At 39.5% G+C, this 26824-nt stretch overlaps 1 protein-coding gene across 1 annotated transcript in view; it reads left to right on the top strand.

Moving 5' to 3' along the window:
- LOC117496677 (SH3 and multiple ankyrin repeat domains protein 2-like) overlaps positions 1–26824 on the top strand; it is a 178610-nt gene that overhangs the window by 93976 nt on the left and 57810 nt on the right. The window contains 4 exon segments of the mRNA XM_034148397.1: positions 11820–11838; positions 11840–11960; positions 14389–14502; positions 23547–23628. Coding sequence (XP_034004288.1) covers positions 11820–11838; positions 11840–11960; positions 14389–14502; positions 23547–23628 — 336 coding nt within the window.

The following is a 26824-nucleotide window of genomic DNA, read 5'->3' as shown; positions in this document are numbered from 1 at the left end:
CAGTAAAATCTTTATTTTGAATCACTACCTGAGTCTGAATTGAGTCGTGCATTTGAGTTCATGCCTCAGAGTTCACTCCTTGACACAATAGGCTATTAGCGCTTGCAAACACGTTGATAAGGATCAATATATCTGTGATGAATGAATGGACAATCATAGACTGTACTTAAGTAGTGGACAGAGTCAACATGACATAACCCATCTGTTTGCGGTTTTGAAGCCTTACGTTTGGTATTTCGGCCGTCGCCATCTTGGTTTTTGGAAGCTGAAGTGACAGGAGAGTGTAAATCAAAGTTCAAATGAACGCTGAACAAATTATTTTGACACCATGGAACTAAGTTGTTAAACTTTTTATAAATTTATCTGTAAATCCACATGTTGAAAGATTAATATTTCACCAACAGAGAATTTAATCATCGACATAGAAGATGTTTTTTGTGAAATGACAGCTCATCAGAACAGAAACACTGCATTTGTCCCCACGTTTAATCTGAGGAGCTTTACTTTGTGTTTCATGAATTTCTGTAAATGCTCCTAACTATGTGAACATATTATAAAGGGCCAACTTAAGAGACAAACAGTGCATACCATTTCACAACATTCGCAGCTCTTGTAATGCGTGAGATTTTGTTACAGAGCATCTTCTTTTGCACAGAAGTTGGCAATCACAGAAAACACTAAACAAGCAACGTAAACGGAGAGTGATTCCCAACAGACACCTGCAAAAACATTGGTAGTGATTAATATTCTCTTTAGTGAATTAATGGAAATCATAGACTGTTTATACAGTAAGAAGTAGACAAAGTGAACGATACATCAACCATTTCTTTGCAGTTTTGAAGCCTTGAGGTTGGTATTTAGGACGTCGTCATGTTGGTTTTTGGAACAGGAAGTGACACACAGTCTGAGAAAGATTTGACACCAGGGTTGCAGTCGAATAGTCCAAAAATCAGCTCCTAAATTCTATCCCTATCGTCTATTCCTTGACCTCTGAGTGAAACGTCACGGGGTTAAGGGATAGTAGATAGGAGAATTCAAAAGGATTTAGGAGAAGAGACTGCAGTACTTTAGAGAATCCGACTGCACTTTCACTATCCAACGTATTTATGATGCGCCAGCGGAGGTCATAAATGTGTGTCTGCTGCTGTGGGGAAACTATGGAAACTACAGTTTTCTATACAGCGGACTACAACATGGATGTTTAATAAGAACGAGGGACTACTGTAAACTCATCTAGAGACTCTGCACCGTGCTCTGATGCTGTTGTTTTATGCTTTATGAACGGGGACAACAGAGAAACATATTCTTCATGACCAAAGTTGGAATTGAAATAAAAAAGGAAAGTGAAACTTATGCTCGTCACCCTCTCCCTCCGGTCCACATTAATACAAATGATCCCAATACGTATGATTGTATGAAAAGATCTTAAAATCAATACAAATGTATTTATTATAAACGTTAGTCCTCAACATCTATCACTGTGTATATCACCATTCAAACATCTTTTAAAAGTTGAACAAACCCCACACAGCTCAGTAAAGACTGTGAAATGTTGACTTTATTTGATCATTTCAGTAAAAACTAACGTTCATATTTCTCTTTTTGATTATAATACTGATGAACGTTCAAAACAAAGCACTTTGGCAACTTACCACATACGTTTTAAAATGCTTAATAAGCACCGTAACTTTCATGATATCATTTCTCGGTCATAATCGGTTGTTTCCGTGAACGGACGAATGTTGTGTGACGGCAAATGCTGCGGCTGCAAGGCATTGTGGGGCAGAATTTTCTCCTCTCCTTTCGGTTAGGGAGGTCCAGTGGTTCCTAAGCTAAAGGAGGTTATAAAGGAAGTTTGAAACCTCCTTTCCTTTCATCTAGAGCAGCGGTTTTCAAAGTGTGAGGCGCGCCTCCCCTGGGGGGCGCCAGAGAGCTTCAGGGGAGGCGCAGCTTGAGAAAAAGAACAACGAGAAAAAGACGAGTAAAGTGACACTTGCACACTTTTGGCTGTCTGTGGAGACTGTGGGTTCCCCCACCTCGCCAAAAAGGCTGTAAAAGTGCTCATTCCCTTCACCTCCACCTACCTGTGTGAGTGCAGGTTTTCCGCATTGACTTTGATCAAAAGCAAGTGCCGGTGAAGGCTGCAGCCAGAGGATGATCTGCGTTTATTCCTGTGTGCATCAAAGACGCAGACTCATTGTTCCCACTAAAGTAGGGGTGAGTGTAATAAGGAGGCAAAGTTGACGTTCAGTGTGTTGCCGGGAGCATATAAGGATTTATCCACGATGTTGAAAATGTAAATTTAAAAAAATATATATGTGTTGAGAACACCGTGCGAAAATATACGGGTCGTGCTGCAGCTAGATTTGCCTGTCCTCTGTAAGAAGGTGTCGGCGACTGACATGCAAGGAAGAACGGCTGTCCACAGGCTGTTCCAACTTTATTAACTTTATTAACTTCCATGGTAGTGAATTGAACATGCTATTGTAATTGGGTGTGTGGTATATTTTCATGCACGCACACGCATGTTCCACAACACACTGAACAACACTCAATTGTCCGATCGCTACCAGTGTCCTTGCGATCTTGTTATAAGTTGAGACCATTCGGGCTTATTCTAGAGGGGTGCAAGGAATAGTCCAAGTAGTGGGGGAGTTTTATACAACATGTTTAAAACATAAAGATAAAAATGTTTTAAAAAGTTATTGTTTAATGTTTTAAGGAGGTGATGCTACTCAGCCAATCATATCGGTGCACTCAGTGAGTCAGCACGATAGATTCAAACACACACACAGAGACGAGACAAGAGGAGAGAAACAGTCTTCATTTTCTCTTACTGGACCTCTTTGAAATGCAATTGAATACCCCTGCATTATAGCAACAACAACAATAATAATAATAATAGCAATAATAATTGGGAGGGGGGGCGCCGCTGTTCTTATGTTCTCTGAGGGGAGGCTCACCTTCCCACACTTTGAAAACCCCTGATCTAGAGAATTCGAACAGCACTTATCATGGCTGCCACTGAGGGACTTCCGGGTCATTTCACTCTGTTAGGAAGGTTCCTAAGCTAAATGGACTATTCGACCGCAACCCGGGTCTGCAAGGAACTGAGTTTTTACTTATCAATATATCTGATTATTCACGAGGTAGCATCCAATATGAGTGTTTTTACATCACCCATTGGTTTGTAGAATGCAGTTGGGCCTTTTTGCCATCGCCATCTTGGTTTTTGAAACAAACAGTATAACAAGAAAGTGAACCAACATTTTTACACCCTTGATATAAGTTTATCCATCAATTTATCTTTTAATCCACCTGTCAAAAAATTAACATTTCTGCTTCGGGAGGGCAGGTATAGTTCTCTAGAAAAGGACAACTAACAATACAAGAGTAAGACTTGCAAAACGCTAAATTACTAATAAAGTAGGTCTGAAGCTCGTGACCCTTTTGGCCTTTTGCCTTACAGTGCTAGTTATCGGGGACATTTGAAGCACAGCTCCTTTTGACCCAGTTGTAGAAACCAGGAAAATAATGACCTTTTAATGATGTTGGAGGCGTGTGGCGCAGTGGACTAGTGCGTTGGTGTTCGGATCAGGGGAGCACAGGTTCAAACCCCACTGCAGTCAGCATGTCGTTGCGTCCCTGGGCAAGACACTTCACCCCAAATTGCTCCTGTGGGGATTGCCCACAGTATTGAGTATGTAAGTCGCTTTGGATAAAAGCGTCTAACAAGTAGCATGTAATGTAATGTAATGAACTCCACCAAGAGACATTTATTTAATCAAGTTCATAATCAGTTTATACTTTTCTCCTTGAAACAAAAACATGATTTTTGTCTAAAGGAGCATTTTTATCTTAATTTAAAATGATGTTAAATGACCTAAACAGACAGGAAGTGTACCTACTTAGTATTATAATCCATTATCAAGTTCAGATTCAGATTGAGATAACGTTATGTTCATTAAATTGACATAAAATGGTAATTTGTCTGTGCCACTGACAAAAAAACAACACTCACCAAAAATTGTTTTACATTAAAACATCTAAAATGTACCTAGTGGCAGTCCTAAGTGCAGACATTATACTCATAAATATTAATAAAAATAAAGACATAAATATACATTAAGTTGTGAAAGTAGTCTCTTTGTTTCGAACTGTTGGGAGAAGGACAAACACATTGCTGGTTTGGGTCTTTTCACAGGATTTATTTTCGCTAAATATGAATATAGCCCTAAGGAAGTGTAGCACATGTGCACTATAATTCATAATGACATACTGGCTTTGCAGAGGACATTCAGGTAAAGACCTTTATATGTCCTGAGGCAAAATGGATGGATAACTGCTCTCATTTAAAACCCATTAAAGCGAGGCAGGCAATTTATTTAATAAGAGGTTTTTTATCCTCCTTACATCTCGACAGCAATCGATAAGAAATATGCTCTGACAAAAGAAAAAACAAATCTAGTATTTGTGGATGTTCTAATAAGCGCTTTCAATCATTTTCTAGTTGTTTTTCAGATATAAGAATGAAGAATGGCTCTACAGTTATCTACTGAGGCACATGTATCATTATATAGAAGGAAAATAACAATAGGCCTGAGATTGACCCTTGTGGTACACCACATTTTTAAGTTCAGAGAGGTTGTTCTGCAATGATTTAAAAATACTTTATTAAAACCCAATGAGGCCAATTACTCAGAGGTAATCTGTTATTATAACTTTTTACGAATCAATAACCTAAAGATGACCTAAAGACAGTGGCGGACTGGCCATCGGGACGTTCGGGACGAATCCCGATGGGCCAGTACTGAAGTGGGCCGGTCGGACGATGTGGGCCGGTCGGATAAGTCACTAGCACCCCCCGTCGACAATTTACTAGGGGTATTTACTTGCGGTACTGAGGTGGGCTGGTCGGATAAGTCACTAGCACCCCCCCCCCACCCCCGTTGACAATTTACTAGCGGTATTTACTTGCGGTACTGAGGTGGGCTGGTCGGATAAGTCACTAGCACCCCCCCCCACCCCCGTTGACAATTTACTAGCGGTATTTACTTGCGGTACCGAAGTGGGCCGGTCGGGAGTCCCGGGCTGATTTTAAGTCCCAGTCCGCCACTGCCTAAAGATTCCTATTATCATGAGCAGAAACAATTTACAGAACACAACTATAGTTGGCTTAAGTTCAAGGGCTTTATTGTCATATACACAGATGCTGCAGTGTAGATATGGCAATGAAAATCTTAAGTCCCTCGAACAATGCAACAAAAAATGCAAAGTTGGAGAGGAGCTAGAGACACGGCGGCCATCCTAATCTCCATCTGCTGTAATGGAATTATTGCAAGATCAAAATCCATCGAACAAAAAAAGAAAATGTGCATTCAAGAAAGTTTGAAGCTGTTTATTTACAGAATATTCCAATAATATTGCTTCGGATGGGAGTCTGGAGATATATCTATTGTAAATAATTTCCAAATTAAGGATCAGTAACGTATCTGATCTGTTGAACAATATTTAATTACAAGTATTTTTTAAACGAGTGTGACTAATATTTAATAAATGCAGAAATGACCTTGCTATAAACCAGTTGACATGGCACCTTAAATGTGTTGCTCATGTTTTGGTGTTTCTAAGTGTGATCTCTTCCTCGCTTCCCTTTAAGACACTCTTCCTCCCGCTCTTCTTCCTCTCTTTGCGTCAGATTTAATTATTTAATTTACGATATACTGTATGTTTATTAGTTATTTTATTATATGAACTTGTTTACATGCTGCCGGAACAAAATTATTTCCCAATTAAGGATCAGTAACTTCTCTTATCTGTTGAACGACATTTAATTACAATTATGTTTTAAATTAGTCTGATTCATATTTAATAAATGCAGAAAGGACCTTGCTATAAACAGATCAGATGGCACCATCATGCTGTTGCTCATGTTTTGATTTACTAAGTGTGATCTCTTCCACGCTTCCCTTTAAAACATTCTTCCTCCCGCTCTTCTTCCTCTCGTTGCGTTAGATTTATCTCGTCTTCCTCATTTCTCTCCTTCCCATCATCCCCTTCCCCCTCTTCATCCAACCTTCGCCTACACATGACAACGATGTCTCCGTGGCATCCCCCCCTGCTCCCACTTGACATGTCATTTGTTACAATGCATCACACATGTCAGCCCACACACCCACACACACCCTCACACACACACACACACACACACACACACACACACACACACACACACACACACACACACACACACACACACATACACACAGCACACACCAACACACACACAGTGACAGCTGTCAGTCAGGATGTCATGGCAACGGCCTAGCAGCTTGACGTGGTGAGAAATATGTCCGGCGTGAGGACACACCAGCGCTGTCTTCACATTGTTTTCACAAGCCTCTGACATTCATATCATGAAACCTGAACAAGGTTCTGGATCTCTGCAGAGTTTTTTATATTGAAGACTCGCAGCAGTTGAACTTTTAACAATAAAAAAACGATAATTGATATCAGTATGTAGTGTCTCTACTTTAAAGAGTCCTCTCCTGCTGATGTTCAGGTGTATATCAGTATGTAGTGTCTCTACTTTAAAGAGTCCTCTCCTGCTGATGTTCAGGTGTATATCAGTATGTAGTGTCTCTACTTTAAAGAGTCCTCTCCTGCTGATGTTCAGGTGTATATCAGTATGTAGTGTCTCTACTTTAAAGAGTCCTCTCCTGCTGATGTTCAGGTATATATCAGTATGTAGTGTCTCTACTTTAAAGAGTCCTCTCCTGCTGATCTTCAGGTGTATATCAGTATGTAGTGTCTCTACTTTAAAGAGTCCTCTCCTGCTGATGTTCAGGTGTATATCAGTATGTAGAGTTTCTACTTTAAAGAGTCCTCTCCTGCTGATGTCCAGGTGTATATCAGTATTTAGTGTCTCTACTGTGACATGTCTCCATGCTTTAATGTTCAAAAAGCTCTTTATTTTTCTCATACTGCCTGTGCTGCAGCACCTCTTTTCACCCTCTGTCTGAAACCAGAGCCCAGTCTGCTCTGATTGGTTAGCTGGCCGGCTCTGTTGTGTTTGGTCAAGGGTCACAACAAATCACATACAATGTGTTGGAGCGCCAGCCAATAGGAGCGTGAGTATTACATAGTGATGTCAACTATTTTATGGAAGTAAACACAGGAGTCCAATGGAGGCGTTTCAGGCAGGGGGGGGGGGGGCAGTGTGTGGGAGAGAAACTCCCTCTGGAGGGAACACAGGGATTTTAGCCTTTGCAGACCATTAACATGCGCTAAAACCTAGAACACACTACAGGAAAGGGAAAACCCCAAAAAGCCAAAGAGGTGCTGCAGCACAGGCAGTGTGAGAAAAATAAAGAGCTTTTTGAACATTAAAGCATGGAGACATGTCACAGGAGAGACACTACATAGTGATATGAAACTGAAGATGAGAATAATATGTCCCCTTTAAGACTGACACTTATTTGACTTTTTCGAGTAAAAAAACGGAAGAGCACTCGCCCCTGAAGAGAGAAAGCACAGGACATCAAAAAACACTGAATATGATGCTGGAGGTTAGGGGTGTACATGATTCCCAAATAGCAGAATATCAGTGGTGCAGATAAGATAAGTCTTCAGATCCTTTACTGAAGTAAAAGTGTTTATATTGCACTGACAATTACTCCATGAAAAGTAAAAAACTACTTAATAAATTAACTTCTCTATCTGTGTCTTTATACCTGGCAAAGATCCAGGGCCAATGCATTTTACTTGACATGCATTTACGTGTGAATTAACATGAGTTTATCCTGAGCAAAAAAACAAATCCACATGCCGATTGCTTTTTGAAACCAGGTGTAATTGCTGTCATGTCCCCTCTCCTTTGTGAGTGCACGTATGACATGATTAGCGGCTGATGGTACTGTATCTGCAGTGAAACGCTGATCTCTCTTCCTCTCTTTCCTTCGCCCTCCACGTCTCGGGTGATCATCCAATAATAGCCCAAATTATGCACAGCTGGTTTTAATCAACACTGTCTAATTAGCACCTCAAAGCCACCTGGGTAATTGCCAAAAAATAAATGAAAAAAAAGCATGAGGGAAAACATGGCTGAAGTGGCTTGTTAGGAAGTGTTTCTCCCACATCATCATCCCAACACTTCAGATTTAGAAAAGACCCACAGCAGCGAGGGATGACCACGGACAATACACTTTTTATGAGTAAAAAAGGCAGTATGGGGGGACAATTCTTAGCTTGTTTTACAATTTCACAATACAAGCACACCCTATCCCCGGGCGCCGTACATAATGGCAGCCCACTGCTCCTAACACTAGGATGGGTCAAATGCAGAGAAACTGTTTCGTTACATAGTACCTGTACTACGTAATGACAATAAGTTCAATCTTCTTCTTCTTCTTCTTCTAAACGCTGATAAAAACTATGTTCACATCAAAACTATGTAATTAATTTATATTCGAGAGAATCATTTTTTTAAAGTTATCCAAAACGTGTAGTATCATAAAAATGAGGCAGACAATCACAATTACAGCTGATCAGATTATCTTGATTAACATTACAGAATTCTCTATTAAAACAATTTGGGATAATGTTTGACATTTAATGCAGATACTTTACAGATGTGGATGAATGATGTGAAATCTAATCAAGTGTTAAATCAGACTTTAGTTCCACCTGGAGTAAATTCACAAGCTACCCTGCAGTATACAAAGTCATTCAAACTAGCTGCACCTTTACCAGCTTTGAGAACACTTTCATGATCAATCATTATAAAACATATCAGATATATTATTCTGAAATGGACCAATCTGCACAATGACTACTTTTACTGTCGCTACTTTAACTATATTTTGATGAGAATACTTTTCTACTTTTACTTGAGGAACATTTTGAATGCAGGACTTTTACTGTAACAGAGTATTCCTACACTCTGGTACTTCTACTTTTACTCAAGTACAAGATCTGAGTACTTCTTCCTTTACTCAAGTACTAGATCTGAGTACTTCCACTTTTAATCAAGTACAAGATCTGAGTATTTTTACTCAAATACAACATCTGAGTACTTTTACTCAAGTACAAGATCTGAGTACTTCTACTTTTACTCAAGTACAAGATCTGAGTACTTCTACTTTTACTCAAGTACAAGATCTGAGTACTTCTACTTTTACTCAAGTACAAGATCTGAGTACTTCTACTTTTACTCAAGAACAAGATCTGAGTACTTCTACTCAAATACAACATCTGAGTACTTTTACTCAAATACACGATCTGAGTACTTCTACTTTTAATCAAGTACAAAATCTGAGTACTTATACTTTTACTCAAGAACAAGATCTGAGTACTTCTACTTTTACTCAAGTACAAGATCTGAGTACTTCCACTTTTACTCAAGTACAAGATCTGAGTACTTCTACTCAAATACAACATCTGAGTACTTTTACTCAAATACAAGATCTGAGTACTTCTACTTTTACTCAAGTACAAGATCTGAGTACTTCTACTCAAATACAACATCTGAGTACTTTTACTCAAGTACAAGATCTGAGTACTTCTACTTTTACTCAAGTACAAGATCTGAGTACTTCTACTTTTACTCAAGTACAAGATCTGAGTACTTCTACTTTTACTCAAGTACAACATCTGAGTACTTTTACTCAAATACAAGATCTAAGTACTTCTACTTTTACTCAAGTACAAGATCTGAGTACTTCTACTTTTACTCAAATACAAGATCTGAGTACTTCTACTTTTACTCAAGTACAAGATCTGAGTACTTCTACTTTTACTCAAATACAAGATCTGAGTACTTCTACTTTTACTCAAGTACAAGATCTGAGTACTTCTCCCACATCTGTACTTGACTAAATGTACTTTATATTCACTACTGGATATTTCCATGAGTATAAATCCTTCCTTAAATCTGTTTTACCTTCATGTTTTTGTCAGCCATCAAACACAGTTTCTTTTAACCCGCTGTGTTTACAGTATTTCGTCTCAGTGAGTATTTTGATTGCAGTTTTGAGCGTTTTCTCTGTCTGTAACGTGTGCCTCTCCTGAATGGGGTTAGCTCTCCGAAGGCATGTGAGGTTTGAGGAGAGGAAGCAGGACAAGGTGACCCACTTCCTGTTTCCTCACCTCCTTCCCTCGCTCCTGCTCTCCATTTACTCCTTCCTCTTTAATCTGATGCTTTGTATCCAAGCTGTGGCTTCATCTGCGGCTCTTCTTGTCTCCATGCATTACTTAAATTAAGTGTGAACGTTTCCAAAAGAGGAAAATGGTTTTTAACTTGTTGAGGGTTTATGCTATCTGATTTAAGCTTACATTGAAGATGGATTTTTTACCACTGAATGACCTCAAATGCTGTCCTTGTGGCTCGACTTTAAATCGACTTTTTTACGTGTGTGAAGACCTTTAGCTTCATGCTTCGAGTCACCTTTTAAAAATGTATTTATGAACAGCTAAAGTTCAACATCTTGCAGGTTTCATATCTAAAATAAACAGATAAGCTGCTCACTTACAGAAAAAAAACTTTAACAAACGAAAAGAATCAGATGAAAAATATCCACTCTTTTTTTAAACCCCCAGCAATTTTATCTGTGCAATGTTTTGATTTTGTTTTGTTCTAAAAATATATATATAAATTAACTGTTGATTAAAAACGGCCTTTGTTTTCCTTCTTCTGTGGAAAGTGTTATTATGGATGTTGTCCACTAAGTGGCGCTACTTCCTCACGTCAGGTTCCTCCACTTCAGTTCTGATGCAGCTTTATATTATCAAATGTTACACACAGACATGTAAATACAGCCTGCATCCAATGTACTCATACTTAAAATAACATATACACAGAATCTTTTACTTTAAGTTCTTTAAGTGTATTTGTGATGCCAATACAAGTACGGTTTTGGATGCAGGACTTGTACTTGTTACATCAGTATTATATACATCTTAAAAACGTCTTCCACCCCCCTGTGTGGTCTTTAGAGCATCCTGACTCTTACCCAGAATCCTTTGCAGCTCTGAGGGTCACATCTTGCCCCAGTTACTCCTGCAAGACACGTGTCTGCTGGCCTCTGGATTCTCCTCTGCATAATTGCTGTGTGTGTGTGTGTGTGTGTGTGTGTGTGTGTGTGTGTGTGTGTGTGTGTGTGTGTGTGTGTGTGTGTGTGTGTGTGTGTGTGTGTGTGTGTGTGTGTGTGTGTGTGTGTGTGTGGTGTGTGTGTGTGTGTGTGTGTGGTGTGTGTGTGTGTGAGTGCGTGCGTGCGTGCGTGCGTGCGTGCGTGTGTGTGTGTGTGTGTGTGTGTGTGTTCGTGTGTGTGTGCGTAAGAAATCTGTAGAATAACACCCAACACTGAGACTTCATGAGTTTCGAAACGTGCCTTGCCTGCAGGACTAAGCAGGTGTTTGTATTATAGTTCCTGTTGGGGAAATATTTTCCTGGGCCCATAACTTTGACCCAGTTTATCAGTTTGTACTGCCCAACCTTGGGCTGCTGTGCTCTCAGTGTTTTGTCTCCCTCTTCCTGCCTGTTGGCGTCAGCTGATAGAGGTGTTATGGTTTTATCCTGTTATGCACAGTGTTGATTCTTCTCTCAGAACTAGCTAAACACATGGGTCTGGGGTAGAGATCTTCAGAACATGTCTTGTGAATCCTCCGGCCGAAGCTCCAAATAAACCATCAGTGTTTGCCATCAAAGTTCCTGCTCTCCTCTGTGTCTCCATTGCTTCAGAAGTTTCCATCACACTTCCCCTTAAATGTGAATGATACTTTCTGACTGTGTTTGTTTTCTAACTGCTGGTGTTTTCCTTCAGTCCCAGCAGTCACGGCGAGGGGGGGGGGCAGCCGGAGGAAGCTGTACAGCGCGGTTCCTGGAAGACATTTCGTTGTGGTCCGTCCGTACATCGCCCAGGGCGAGGGAGAACTAACCCTCTACAAGAGCGACAGGGTCAAAGGTCAGACGCTGTTTCATTTGTTGTCCTGCTTTCTTTTATTATTCTTTTTTTTACAACTTTATTTTTCAGTTTTTCACAAATACAGTATGTCCAACATTTATGACAAAAAGTTGCAAACCCCCCCCTCCCCCTCCAGGTGGTATTCCCCAATGAATAGACAACCATACGAGAAAAAGATTAATAAATAAGTGGGCATACAAATAAAATATTAAAATATATATAAATATAAGTACAAAAATAAATACATACAACAAAATAATGATGACTATAGACCAGGGGTGTCAAACTCAAATACACAGTGGGCCAAAATAAAAAAATGGGTGCTAGTCGAGGGCCGGACTGGTTCAATGTTTATTGCAGAACTTATTGAAATGAACTTATTGCACATATTAAACCTGGAACTAACAAAGCTTAAATTATTGCCTATAAAAACTCACATTAAACATTAAATAATCAGTTGCATTCATTTCTTATGGCTCTATCTGCAGCTTTTCCGGGGTCATTTCTTATGATTACATTTCTCCACAGGCCAACCACAGCTTAAAAAAAACTATTTCCCTCAAAGAAAAACCAAACATGCCCTGTTGTCGTGAGAGAAAAAGTGCAGAAGGAAACATCCATTGAAACTCAGTGTGCTGCTCTGTGATGCTAGTTCAAGCCAGATACTTGGCATCTCATCTTGGGTGCAAGTTCATCAATGTTTGGGGTCAGGCTCTGAGCTGAGGAGACCCTCAGGGTTGAGTGAAGGTGCAATATACCGGCGTAATTAGTAATTAAAAATGATCCTGCGGGCCGAAATGAAATCCACCAAGGGCCTGATTTGGCCCCCGGGCCTTGAGTTTGACACATGTGCTATAGACAGTATACAAGTAAGGTACAATTACAATAAGTTCAATAAAGCCAGTGTTAGTATGTTAACTGAATGAAGTGAAATTGTCAACAACACTGAGAGAAAAAACTGCTGAAAGTAAAAGTCCTGCACTAAACGGTTTAGTATTATTTATTAGATTTTCCCCAAAAATAAGAACGACAGGGTCAAAGGTCATACGCTGTTTCATTTGTTGTCCTGGTTTCTTAATGACTGAGCGATCTATAGCAGAAGTACAATAAAGCCAGTGTTAGTCTGTTAACTGAATGAAGTGACATTGATAACAACACTGAGAGAAAAAGTAAAAGTCCGTCACTCAACGGTTTAGTTAATTCTTAGGATCAAAATAATCTCAAAGTATCAAAATGAAACAGTTCTCAATAAGCAGAACGATCCATTTCAGAAAAACTTAAATGATGTTATTGGATTATGATTATTTGTGCAATGAGCGTTATTAAAGGGCTAATTGTACCGACTTTATAGCCTGCTAGATAGCCTACATAGAATTTATTTTGGATACATTTTATCTCAAAGTAACATTTAATACATACAGTTAAACAAATGTAGTGCAACAAAGTTTAGTATGCATGAACTGCTTCTAATGTGGAATTCATAATTGTAGTAAATATTTTAGAGGAGAGTATAAAGTACATAACACTGAAATACTCACTCAGTGAAACATTATTAAATGTGCTTAGTTACATTGATCACTGACAGCAACCAGAGATATTAAGATACCTCAGCTTTCAGGATGACTGATGAATACTAAAATCTTAAGGCAAATAAGAGCCACTGATTTCGCTGTTTATTTCATAATTGTGTGTGAAAATCTGACAGTAAATTAGCTTTTCTGATGAAAATGACTCTAAAGTTGCAGAGGAAGAACATCCTCACACACTCTGCGGACTCACACACACACACACACACACACACACACACACACACACACACACACACACACACACACACACACACTGCAGACTCACACACTCTGCATAATTCACTGAGAAATCACTGAGCACTCGCTTCATGTCAGAAACATGTATGTTAAGCCGTCTTAATGTGTAAATAAAACATTAAGACCTTTACTTAACTACCAGGTTATTTTTAAAACACAACAGGAAGGATTTTGTCCACGATAATAACTGTGCTTATTTCTAATTACTGCCGTCGCACATACAGTACTGCTTATTTATTTTATTGCAAATTGCTCCTAGGTTGTTAATCAAGAACAATAACAGCAGGACAATTATGATGAAGTGAGCAAATTGTTATACTTAAAAAACACATTAGCCATTCGATTCAGCCACGTTTTTTCAACCAATATATTGATCAAATGTGTATAAATGGATGCGGAGGACATCTTGAATATTTCCATTTGTTGGAACGATGAAGCCATGAAATAATCATTGAAATAATTAAAATATCATTAGCTTAAATAAATAGCTGTGCAATATTGCAATGAATAATACGTTGATTTTCCAACAATATAGCTATTTGAAAAGTGGATAACTGAGTATAGCATGTGATCTAATTTCTCTCTCTCTCTCTCTCCTCCAGTTCTGAGCATCGGAGAGGGGGGGTTCTGGGAGGGCAGCGCCAGAGGTCAGATGGGATGGTTTCCAGCCGACTGTGTGGAGGAGGTCCCGGCCAAGACCTCCGACGAGAGGAGCTGTAAGTCGATCTCTCACTCTGTGTGTGTTAGAGCTGGGACATCAACTCATGTAGGACACACACTGTTGACATCTCACAGTTTTCCTCACACAGTGAAATGACCCAGAAGTCTCTAAGTGCCCGCCATGATAAGAGCTGTTTGGATTCTCTAGATCAGCGGTTCCCAACCTTTTTCAACTCAGGGCCCACTTAAAGGTGGGGTAGGTAATTCACTTCAGAAACACTTTTTGTTATATTCCATATGATCTTAACACCCCGATAGCAATGAATACATGAAATGCTTTGACAATAAATATATAAAATAAATTCATCTGTGGAAGCTGTGGCGCTGTGAAAAGCACGACCAATCATCTGAGCCGGCCCGGCTAAAATAACTGGATGGCCTACCTGCCTGTCAGCCTTCCATCTCGTGCACAAACTTATCTCGTGCCCTCATTGGTCATGTGCGCGTTTGTGTGTGTTGGAGGAGGGGCTCTGTAAGGAAGTCTGAAGGAAGGGGCAGATTGTTTTCGGCTGCGTACTTTCAAATTCTAGCGCACTCGAGCTGGTTTCTCCATTCTTACCTACCCTACCTTTAAGAATCAAAAAAAAATGTGCGCCCCACATTCAACCATAAACAATACGGAGGCTAAATAAAGTTCTGATTGGTCAGTTCAGAACATGTGACACGTTGTAAATCCAGTAGAACAGACCGCTGTCAAGGACTGTAATGACCGTTGCTAAGGAGGATCAAGAAAGAGAAAGGAAAAGAGGTTCAAATAAAAACAATTCTTAATAATTAAATGTTTCCACACAAATCATAATGTTTTGCTAATTATTTGGCGGCCCACTTGCAATGCGTCCCCACAGGTTGGGAACCGCTGCTCTAAATGATAGGAAAGGAGCTTCCTTTATTGTCTCCTTTAGTTTAGGATAGGAGAGGCATTGACGGCAGAAACTCTGCATATGTTCTGCCGTAAACTGAAAACGCATCTATTTCGACTGTACCTTGGCAATAAAGTCATCATTGCAGTCAACAGCACTTACTATGGTATGATCTTGTTTGAAGTGAATATATCTGCACTTTCCATGTTGTTCGGAATTTGATTATTTATGGTTTTAGCACTTAGTGTACGTCGCTTTGCATAAAAGCATCAGCTAAATGATATGTAATGTAATATAAAGGAGATAACACTAGGGTGATACACTTCAAGGAAACTACTAATCATGACCGACAAACGCAGATTATGTAAGTTATGATGTTTAGGAAGCATTTTCCATCTTATACTACAATTTCTAAAAATGCTAACCAAAATGCAAAGTATGAATGCTACTCTGATTACTGTGAAATAATCAAAAAGCGTTTCACAGAGTTTACTGAATGGTTTTTCTCTCAGGAAGGTTCCTGACTGAGGAAGGGAGATTCAATGCTTCCTTTATTATCACTTGTAGGATACACTGGACCGTCCTTTAGAGATAATGCTGTCCAACAATTCTCTGCAGCATCTACAGAAGATTCTAGTTTCCCCACATTAGACTCGGTTTCAAAGATTCAAAGGTTGTATTGTCATATGCACAGAGCTACAGTGTAGAAATGGCAATGAAATTATTCTGACCTGAGCTCCTCCAACAATGCAACATATACAATAAAATACAAAATACAAAATAAAAAGTAGTGCAAAAAGTATATATTACATCCTCCGTCTGATCATAATGACTTTTCCTAGTGTCTCCTTCACTTCTTTCCTTAACCCCATGACCCTTTCCACTGACGTACAGTAACAGTGGTCCATATTTCTTCAACCATAGCTCCAGCTTTGTGTAGAGCCAGAGATGCTAAAGCTAACCGCTAACCCTTCCTGAGGCGCAGTGATTAGCGTTTCTGATGAAGATGCAGAGGAAGAACATCCTCACACACTCTGCAGACTCACAACCTCTGCATTATTCACTGAGAAATCACTGAGCACACGTTTAATGTCAGAAACATGTAGGCTATGTTAAGCCTTCTTAATGTGTAAATAAAACATTAAGACCTTGACTTTACTACCAGGTTATTTTGAAAGCCGAACAGGAAGGATTTTGTCCACGATAATAATTGAGGTAGTTACTTAGATCAATTATATTTACTGCCTTCTGATCATAAGGACTTTTCCTAGTGTCTTTTCCTCAATCCTGATGAACTCTCCTTCACTTCTTTCCTCAACCCCATGACCCTTTCCACTGACGTACAGTAAAAGTGGTTAGGAACAGCCCATATTTCTTCAACCATAGCTCCAGCTTTGTGTAGAGCCAGAGATGCTAACCCTAACCGCTGAGCGCTAACCCTTCCTGAGGCTTGGTGATGGCCTCTTTCCCTGCAGAGCATGTTCTGCATGTGTCTCTTCCACTCTGTCTGCTCGTCTCCGGTCTCTTTCCGTCTCCCCAGGCTTCCTGCACAAAGCTAAGCGCTACGTTGCCCTGCTAACTCAGCTGTGCTCTGATGTCCACTGGGTGAAAGCTAATGAACATATCACGCCATGCTCCGTCCCCCGTAAACATTTATTCTTCTTGTCTTTGCAATCCCTCTTTGCTGCTGTCGGCATCTTTTTTTTTCTTCTGCAGTGTGTGTCAGTATATGTCTCCTTTTAAATATTTACTTCATATGTCCTACCCTCCTACTTCTATCCAGGCTTGGGGAAGTAACGGATTACATGTGACGGGATTATGTAATCAGGAGGCAAACATATTAGCCTTACAGTTACATAAAAAAAAGATGTAATCATTACTGGATCATTTCCTTAAAAAATTCAATGTTACAATTAATGCTTTTTGATTTTCATATATATATATATAGCGCTCAACACATTGTACGTGATAAACTAAGGGGCGGGACATCTCTGAGCGGTTGACGAATCACAACAGAGCTGGCCAGCTAACCAATCGGAGCAGACTGGGCTCTGGTTTCAGACAGAGGGTGAAAAGAGGTACAGGCAGTATGAGAAAAATAAAGAGCTTTTTGAACATTAAAGCATGGAGACATGTCCCAGGAGAGACACTACATACTTATAGAGAGGCGAAGTCCCTCCCTTTCTGGGGGACCAATTATGTATTGAAGTCAATAGCGAGAGAAAAGTTATCTTTCGATCCCGTTTGAATTGTGCCACGAATTACACATATGATGTTTGTCAATTTAAAAGATAATTTTGCAAGTAAAAAAAAAAATGTTTTGCCGTAAAACTTTGAAGTAAGACTTTTTTTGTGTGAAACCGCTCAATGAACTACATCTCTGGTCTCGCACAACAACACACGTCACCAAGATGGCCGTCACTACTGTCTTGCCAAACAAGGGATTGACTACCCTCACTATCACCACAATGAAACACGTCTAGAAGAATGTCATGCAAAGCTGCCTGCCTGCCTGCCTGCCTGCCTGCCTGCCTGCCTGCCTGCCTGCCTGCCTGCCTTCGATTCTCTCTGAACTGCCTGATCTTTTTAATGTTCAATGTTAAACATTTGTGCAGATAGCATGAAGTAGAAAAGATCGCCGATGCTAATGTAGCGTTAGTGTTAGCATGTCTCCCCGGGGGCATCCGGGCTTAAAGGTGTATTATAGAATGATCACACCGGTGTGACAGTACTCTTCAAAGGGTTCACGAAATATGACTACTACTCTTACATGTTGGGTTACTTAATGTTACTTCATGTTAAGGCTAATTCAAATGACAAGGCTAAGGCTGTAATGCTAACTAACGTGCTCACTTACGCGACTCTGGGATATGTAGTCTTTTTAGTTGCGTATTTTTCATAGTCTTATATTTCAACAGTTTAACGACAAACTGTGACTTTTTGGCATGGAAATTATTGTTTAAGATTGACAAACATCATATGTGTAATTCATGGCACAATTCAAACGAGGTCGAAAGATAATCTTTCTCTCCCCATTGACTTCAATACATAATTTTTCCGAAATAAGGTCCCATGGGTCGGAAGTAGATGGGCGGGACTTCGCCTCTCTATATGAACCTGAAAATGAGCAGAATATGTCCTTTTTACAGTAAAGACATCCTATTTCTTATTTTTATTTGCTTTGTATTTCATTTTGAGGTCATCCCAAAGTAAGAGGAAGTAATCTTAGTTTTTATAGGTAGCTAGTTTTTGCAATGGAATACATTTTTAAACCATGCTTGTAATACAACTTTGTACTTCCTCAGATTTTTCTATTCTCTGACAGTGTTTAATTATTGACACACACACACACACACACACACACACACACACACACACACACACCGATACACCTATTCTCTCCTGCTCTCAGGAGTGTGTCAGCGAGGATAGAGGCAGATGGGGAGTAACTTGTACTCTCTCTCTCGCTGTTTGACTTTTTCTGGGTGGCTTATTTTCCGAGCCTGACCCAGGGCCAGTGGCACCGCGGGGTCCTCACACTGAGCCACTTTCAAACTGCCCCGAGGTCTGCCTGCAGAGAAAGTCTGTCAGAAATTGGGAGCACAGTATGGCGGATTGCAAAGACCCAATCAAGGGCAGCCTCGGCCAAAACCCCGGGCCGTGTGTGTGTGTGTGTGTGTGTGCGTGTGTGTGTGTGTGTGTGTGTGTGTGTGTGTGTGTGTGTGTGTGTGTGTGTGTTTGTGTGTGTGTGTGTGTGTGTGTGTGTGTGTGTGTGTGTGTGTGTGTGTGTGTGTGTGATGCAATTAGACAGTGGAAGTGAATGGCTTGCATGCAGCTGAAATAGCAGGCCACTGAGAAATACATTTATGCCAAAATCATTTCCATTTTTAGAGGTAGAGGTAGTTTGCCTATTATATTAACACAAATCTGCCATGAAAGTAAAATAAAGTACAATAAAATAAGCTGTCCACATGTGATTATAATAATAGTTAGTGTCTGAAGAGAACATCATGATCTTAGGGAAATAATAATAAAAACCATTTGCAATCAGAAATAGTTGACATTAATATGCAAGGTGAAGATGATCTCTCAAATCAGGGTTTTACCATTTCATCCTATCACACTACACACACACATAACATAAACACATTTAGCTTTAATCCCTTTAACACAATAGCTGGGATGCAGCAGGATTAAGCCCTGCTCAGATGCTTAGACATGCTTTGTTACGGTTCAGGTTCAGACCCTCGAGAACACTTAAGAAGCTATGTAAGGGAAACACACACACACACACACTCACACACACACTGCTTAAGTATGTACAGTAGTGTCAGGGGGCGCCATTGCTGCAGATCTAGGTAAATGTGTTTCTGTGTGTAAATGAGCTGAAAGGAAACACTCAGCCTCTCAAAGCTCACGACTACAACTGCAGGTTTCCAGAACCATTTTAAATACTCATGACTTTATACTGTTTAGAGAAAGGAAGGAAAAGTCTAATACGTTTTGAAACCTCATTCATTTAAATGGGTTGATATGGAAAAACAGAACATTCCCTTTGAAGAGGCCCTATTATGGTTTTTGGGGGTTTTCCCGTTCCTGTGTGTTATATTGGTTTTAGTGCATGAAACTCCTCCAATGAACTCCTTTGTTTACTTCCTCAACATGGTGACATCACTATGTACTACTGTAACACTTGCGCTTCTATTGGCTAGCGCTACAACACTTTGTAAGTGAGAGGCTAAGGGGCGGGATATCTTTAAGCTGTTGACCAATCACAGAGCCTGTTTGGCTTGTCATAGTAGTCGCACAAAATACTAATATGAACCTGAAAATGAGCAAAAAAAGGGTCACTTTAACTGTTAACAATTACTGAATAAAACATAAAAGTGTAAATGCTGTTTTTATGCCTTCAACAATCCCTTAGCTAGAAATAATGACGCCTTTCAGTTATATTCTATTTGCCTAAATGTGGTCAAATCTAACATGTTGAGTCTAAAAACTCTGGAATAAGGAAATAAAGACACAGTGTGATTTTCTAATTGTACAATATAAACTGCCTCCTGGTTTCTAAAAGCAATTATTTCACAAAGATAATAAACAGAGATGAAGTCAGCTGTCGGTGAGACGCTGCAGACAGGGTGTTCATGTTGAAGGTGAGAATTAAAATGTAAATAGATGAGAGCCACTGGGGACAAAGATATGACAGTCACTAATGTACTTATCTACTCTTCAATTAATGTTGTTTAACACGTCACCCTGAAGCCACTCATTGTTAATGTGCAGAATTACAAAAGGGATACACTTTGATTGTTTCCAATTGTCATTCATGCAGAGTTTCCAGATATTATATTGTTTTTTTGTTACCTCTTTAAAAATGGCCAAATCATGTGACTCCCACATCTGGCTGTAGCACAAAGCCAAGCGTGCAGCTGTATTCTCTGAGCATCAAAGCCTCAGCTGGCCTCAGGACTGGTGATTAATTATGTCAGTAATTAAACACTGCTGCCGATCTAATGAGACTGTAAGAGAGGAAAAACTATAATACACAATTATATTTCACATTTTATTTTCACTTTAAGATTCAACGGTTTTATTGTCAAATGCACCATAGTGACAGCGTAGTTACCTATTACAGTACGCACACACGCACGCACACACACACACACACACACACACACACACACACACATACACACACACACACACACACACACACACACACACACACACACACACACACACACACACACACACACATACTGTATGAGCCACACATTTGGGTTTCTGTTTCCAACAATAAATAAAAAACACTAGAGAAAATCTACTTTGCAAACAAGCACTGACAAGCACACATACACACAAACACACACATAATACACACAACTACAGAGAGGACTATCATTCTACTCTATGGATGGTCATTTAAAAGATACTCTAGAAAAATGTAATTCAAACACACACACACACACACACACACACACACACACACACACACACACACACACACATGCAAACCTACATTCATTCTACTCTGACCAAATGTGTTTTGTTATTACAGTCATTCAGAAAAAAGAAAAAATACTGTAGACAATGTACTCCGCACACACTCTTTTCAAACACACATACACAGACACACACATAATAAACACACCTACGTTGGTGAGAGAGGACTGTAATTATACTCTATGGATGGTCATAGTCACTGAAAAATGTAATTCAAACACACACCCCCACACACACACACACACACACACACCTTGAAGTATTTGTACTGTATCATCATTTTTCACGACATGATAAAATAAGATTATGATGCATGACTTGTACTCCTAACTATTTAAGGACACAGTTATGTAGTCGTCTTTCCTTTATTATTTACAGTCTCACACACACACACACACACACACACACACACACACACACACACACACACACACACACACACACACACACACACACACACACACACACACACACATGATCTGTGACCATATTAACCACCTGGTCTCAGTTGCTCTGTGCACAGTGAGAGTATGTTGTGGATTTACTACTGTCTCTCTCTTTATTTCTCACACACATCATCCCTCCTGTCTTTCTCCCCCTCCCTCCCCTCGTGTTTGAACAACACACAGCTCTGTAATTCATCTCTTATCAGCCGGTCATCCCCCCTCCTCCCCTCTGACTCCGAAAGACTAAAGTCAGAGAAATAAATGTTCCTGCGAAGATGACAAGATGTAAGCCGGATCAGAGGAGATGGAGTTTCTGTGAAAGTGTGACAGCTGGTGTGATAGAGTCTGAGGGGGGAGGACACACACACACACACACACGCACGCACGCACACACGCACACGCACATGCACACACACACACACACGCACACGCGCACACACACACACACACACACACACGCACACGCGCACACACATACACACATGGGATGGGACTTTTCACTCGGGACATCAACTGTGTGTTTTATCGTACTTTAATATATAAAATCTAGTCTTTTTTGACATTTTAATCTATGATAAAATATAGTTTAATGTCACTCCAAATATGACTTAAATGCAGCTAAAAAGGAAGATTGAGGCCGAAAGCAAATTGAGAAATTATTTAAATAAAGGATCTCATTTATCTTATACTTACTTCTACCACTACTCACTTATTCTTCTTCTTCTTCTTGTTCTTCTTCATGCAACACATTCTCTTTCGAATTACAGCCCCACTTCTAAACAAATGGTAATGCTGTCAGCTCTTGTAATGTGTCGTCTTTTGTTATTGAGCATCTTGGTTTCTGCACAGAAGTAGAAAGCAACTTAAAGCAGAGCTACCTGTAAACTGAGAGTCAATATTTGAGTTATACTTGTCATCAGGACTCAAAGTGAATGCTGAAGTCTCTCTGTTTCTGTTGGACTTCTAAAGAGGGAAGAAGTGTTTTAATACATTTATTTTGAAGGTGGCAATATTTCATTTTATCAACAGCTTCCACAAGTGCAATTGGAGTCAGGACTCAGAGAGAGACACGATGGAGAGCTGGAGCTTTGATGGCAAACACTGACGGTTTATTTGGAGCTTCGGCCGGAGAATTCACAAGACATGTCACGGGCCACGAGTAGACCACACGGTTGAGATGCCACAATCAATTCTGAAGACCCCTCCTGTAGCTCCAGGTTTGAACTAGTTCAGAGTTTAATAATCAACATTCTTCAATAGATAGACTAAACAGCTGAGGACAGTGGATCACATTTGTTGTCGCTTAAGGCTCGGGGTCATCTACACCCCGAGAAGGATGTGTTCCAGGTGTCCCACAACAATAACTATCTCTGACCGAGTGTTGCCCGGTCATAAACTGGTAACAACAACAACAACTTGCCAGGGTAGCCCCTCCTTAAGGGAGATAACGGCTGCTCAAGGTTGGTCAGCTGCGTCAGAGGGCGAAAGGTAAACATGTAGGGCGAAATTGTTCCCTGACAAATATGAGGACAGGTGGATTCTCTCCAGAAAAAGTTCAAATGTCTTGAAGTGTTATGGGATTATATCCTGGAGTGGACTCTCTCTAATCTGCAGGACCTTTTCTCTCCCCCCTACAGCAGTGATTGATCGTGTCCTGCTGTTATTGGGTATAGATGTTGTTGGGTATGAATGTGAAGTGATTATTGATCTGACGCCGCTGTGTTTCTGCAGATTCCCGAGCGGACCGAGCTGACAGGAGGAAACTCTTCAGACATTACACCGTCGGATCCTACGACAGCTTCGACGCTTCCAGGTAAAAACACACACAAATGCTCCATTTCTAATATTTATAAATTATATAAATGCATATTTTGAATATTTATTTATGTTCTATATCTATGAGTGAGTAATGATCCAATTATATGAATGTATATGCAAACATTCATCATATGTGTTATACATATTGTTGGGAATTGGGTAAAAAGCAATACATACGGTATGAGGGATTGTGTATGCACGTTTTATTTCTGGATTTCCTTTAAATCCCCAATAATGTCTCGGAAAATGTTGTATAAAGGGTTTATACATCCATTAACTTTGTTTTAAAAATACATGCATTAGAAGCTTTTTTAGCAGCTATAATGAAAACAATGTGTTATTCCTTACATAGCGCAACATAAATACACATTTTTCATTCAGAAGACGATGTTATATTCCCAAACAGACAACTTTGTTTGTTTTCCTCCTGTTGTATTGTATCATGTAATCACCGCGTGCCTCCCCCAGTATGGATTTTGTGTTGCGTCGAAATCCTAGAATCACTTCAAGGGAATTCCTCCAAGTTTGCACACAGGTTGAATCAACTAGAAATTGCTGATCACACAACAGGGTCACCAACAATATTTTTGACGATAGCTGAAGAATTAAATGCATATTAGGATTAGAGGATGATATGAAAACACTGTGTAAACTGTATGTGTGTGAAATTATCATAATAAGTCATTGATTTCTTACGTTATGGTCAAAAAATGGTTATATTGGCTTGTAAAAAACAATATTTTGATGGACTACATATTTTAAATTGTTATTAAGATGCTGTTCTAGTCTTAAAAATAAATCTATTTAATTATTTACTATTAATTTGAATGACTTTTAAATCATAGGTAACTCTCAAAAGTAGGTAAATGATCAGAAATGTTCGTCCAGCACTGACTTTAATAAAAAGAAATTAGCTTTATTTTACCAGGTTATTCTCTTGAGGGTTAAGAATCTGGGAAGTCTTGGCCACTATCAGATAAAAGGCAAAAACAAAACACTTATGCTTCATATTGACAGTTTTTCATCAGCTAATGGATCAGTAACACAAAATGTAAATGCATCCGATGTCTGGAGATTGACTTTGGCAGGACCTGATTAAATCAATGTTCTACAGTAGGTGTAATCATAGCAAACATGTTCTGATATATTATTCTACCAAAATGGACTGGACAGATTTACACTAAGGTGACACAATAGCCCTTTTGTCAGATTTGAATCACTATTCTAATCCATGCACACTGTTAGACAAAATGTCAGGGTCGTGTAGTAATAAATATTATAATGAAATGTGTGAGGAGATACAGGACGAAGGACAGCGTGACTTTCACCTCATTACTCTGCTGGGTTTCCTCCGACACACGCTGGAAGGTGGATTATTTTTCTCGTAAATGTCCAATATAGGTCAAGGTGAATCACTTCTTCCATTAGAGGGTGAGTTGGGCGTAGAATAAAGAAACACCCATGTGACTCTAAAGATCCTGGGGAAATTCAAACTGGAAATAAAACTTTAACCTGGATATAGACATTTATATTATTAGGTACTTGCATCAAGACCTTCCTTTGCCTTATCATCTATTTTACTTTAAATGTGAACAATATTTACTAAATGAACATCATACTGTACCGAAGAAGACTTAAAACAAGAGATTGAGACCATAAACTCATCTGGAAAATGTTTAATTAAAGGGGACCTATCATGCAAAATGCACTTGTGTACGTCTTTTATACATGAATATGTGTCCCCGGTGTTCCAGGGAACTCACCAAGTGTCAGAAAACACAACCCTCTCTATTTTCCTCCATACCCAAATGTCTAAAAAAGGGGCTGCAACGGATCTGATAAAAACTGATCCAGATTTGAACACTGTCCTGACGTCAGGACGGTGGCGCTACGGCTATTGGGCCAACTCCACCAATCAGGAGGAGACAGCCACGGCCATTGTCGTTCGAAAGCGCTGGAGACGCTGTAGTACATATGCCAGGCCAGTAGATGGTGCTGTTCTCACTGAATCTGCCCAGAGCTAGCTATATAGGTATGGTCCTACACTATATTATTCAAATATAGCATGATAGGTCCACTTTAAATAATGAATCAAATTAGAAATTAGGCCATTTTCTCCTAGACTTCTATACAATATGAATTATTTTTTTTCAACCAGTAGAGTCGCCCCCTGCTGGATGTTAAAGGGAATAAATGCACAAGTGTATCGATAGAACATAAAACAAACAATTTAATATGTATAATTGCGCAATTGTAATAATTAAACAAATGATGTTAAAATACTAATGTTAGCAAGTTTAAAACAGTCAAAGCTAAGATCAATGAGGATTGTGATGAAGTGTTTTACTCTCAATAAAGCATAATTTTCTATATATAAATCATGTTATATTGAAGAAGACAGACATTGAGAACATAAAATCATCTGGAAAATATTCACTGAGGTAATAAATCAAGGGAGAAGTAGTTTCATTGTCTTATAGACTTCTATACAATCCCAAAGCATACGTAGCTTTATTGTCTATTCTACTTTCAATAGGAACATCATTTAAAGGTGGGGTAGGTAATTTTGGAGAAACCAGCTCGAGTGCGCTAGAATTTGAAAATACACAGCCGGAGAAAATCTGCCACTTCCTTACAGAGCCCCTCCTCCAACACACACGAACGCGCACATGACCAATGAGGGCACGAGATAATTTTGTGCACAGATGTTAGGCTGACAGGCAGGTAGGCCATCCAGTTATTTTAGCCGGGCCGGCTAAAATGATTGGTCGTGCTTTTTACAGTACTACAGCTTCCACAGATGACATTTTTTATGGATTTTTTGTCAAAGCACTTAAGATATTCATTGCTATCGGGATGTTAAGAGCATTCCATGGAATATAACAAAAAGTGTATCTCGAGCCGGCTTCTCAAACTTACCTACCCCACCTTTAATAAACAAACATGATACTATATTGAAGAAGACCTAAACTAGAGATTGAGACCTTAAACTCATCAGGAAATTATTTTTACTGAAGTAATATATCCAATGAGAAGAAGGGTCATTTTCTACTCAGACGTATTTCGCGTCAAGTGGAGTTTAATGCACACTACACACATAAACGTAATACTTAGGAGCTGTTTTTTTCAGTCGCCTAAAACAATATTTCTTTGGAAAGTGACAAGTAGGCTTATTTTCTCATAGTCTTCAA

Source organism: Trematomus bernacchii, unplaced genomic scaffold (assembly GCF_902827165.1).
Source record: "Trematomus bernacchii unplaced genomic scaffold, fTreBer1.1, whole genome shotgun sequence".
NCBI classification, from domain to species: domain Eukaryota; kingdom Metazoa; phylum Chordata; class Actinopteri; order Perciformes; family Nototheniidae; genus Trematomus; species Trematomus bernacchii.
Note: the sequence above shows the minus strand (reverse complement) of the source record. Positions and strands in the feature narration are given on the sequence as shown.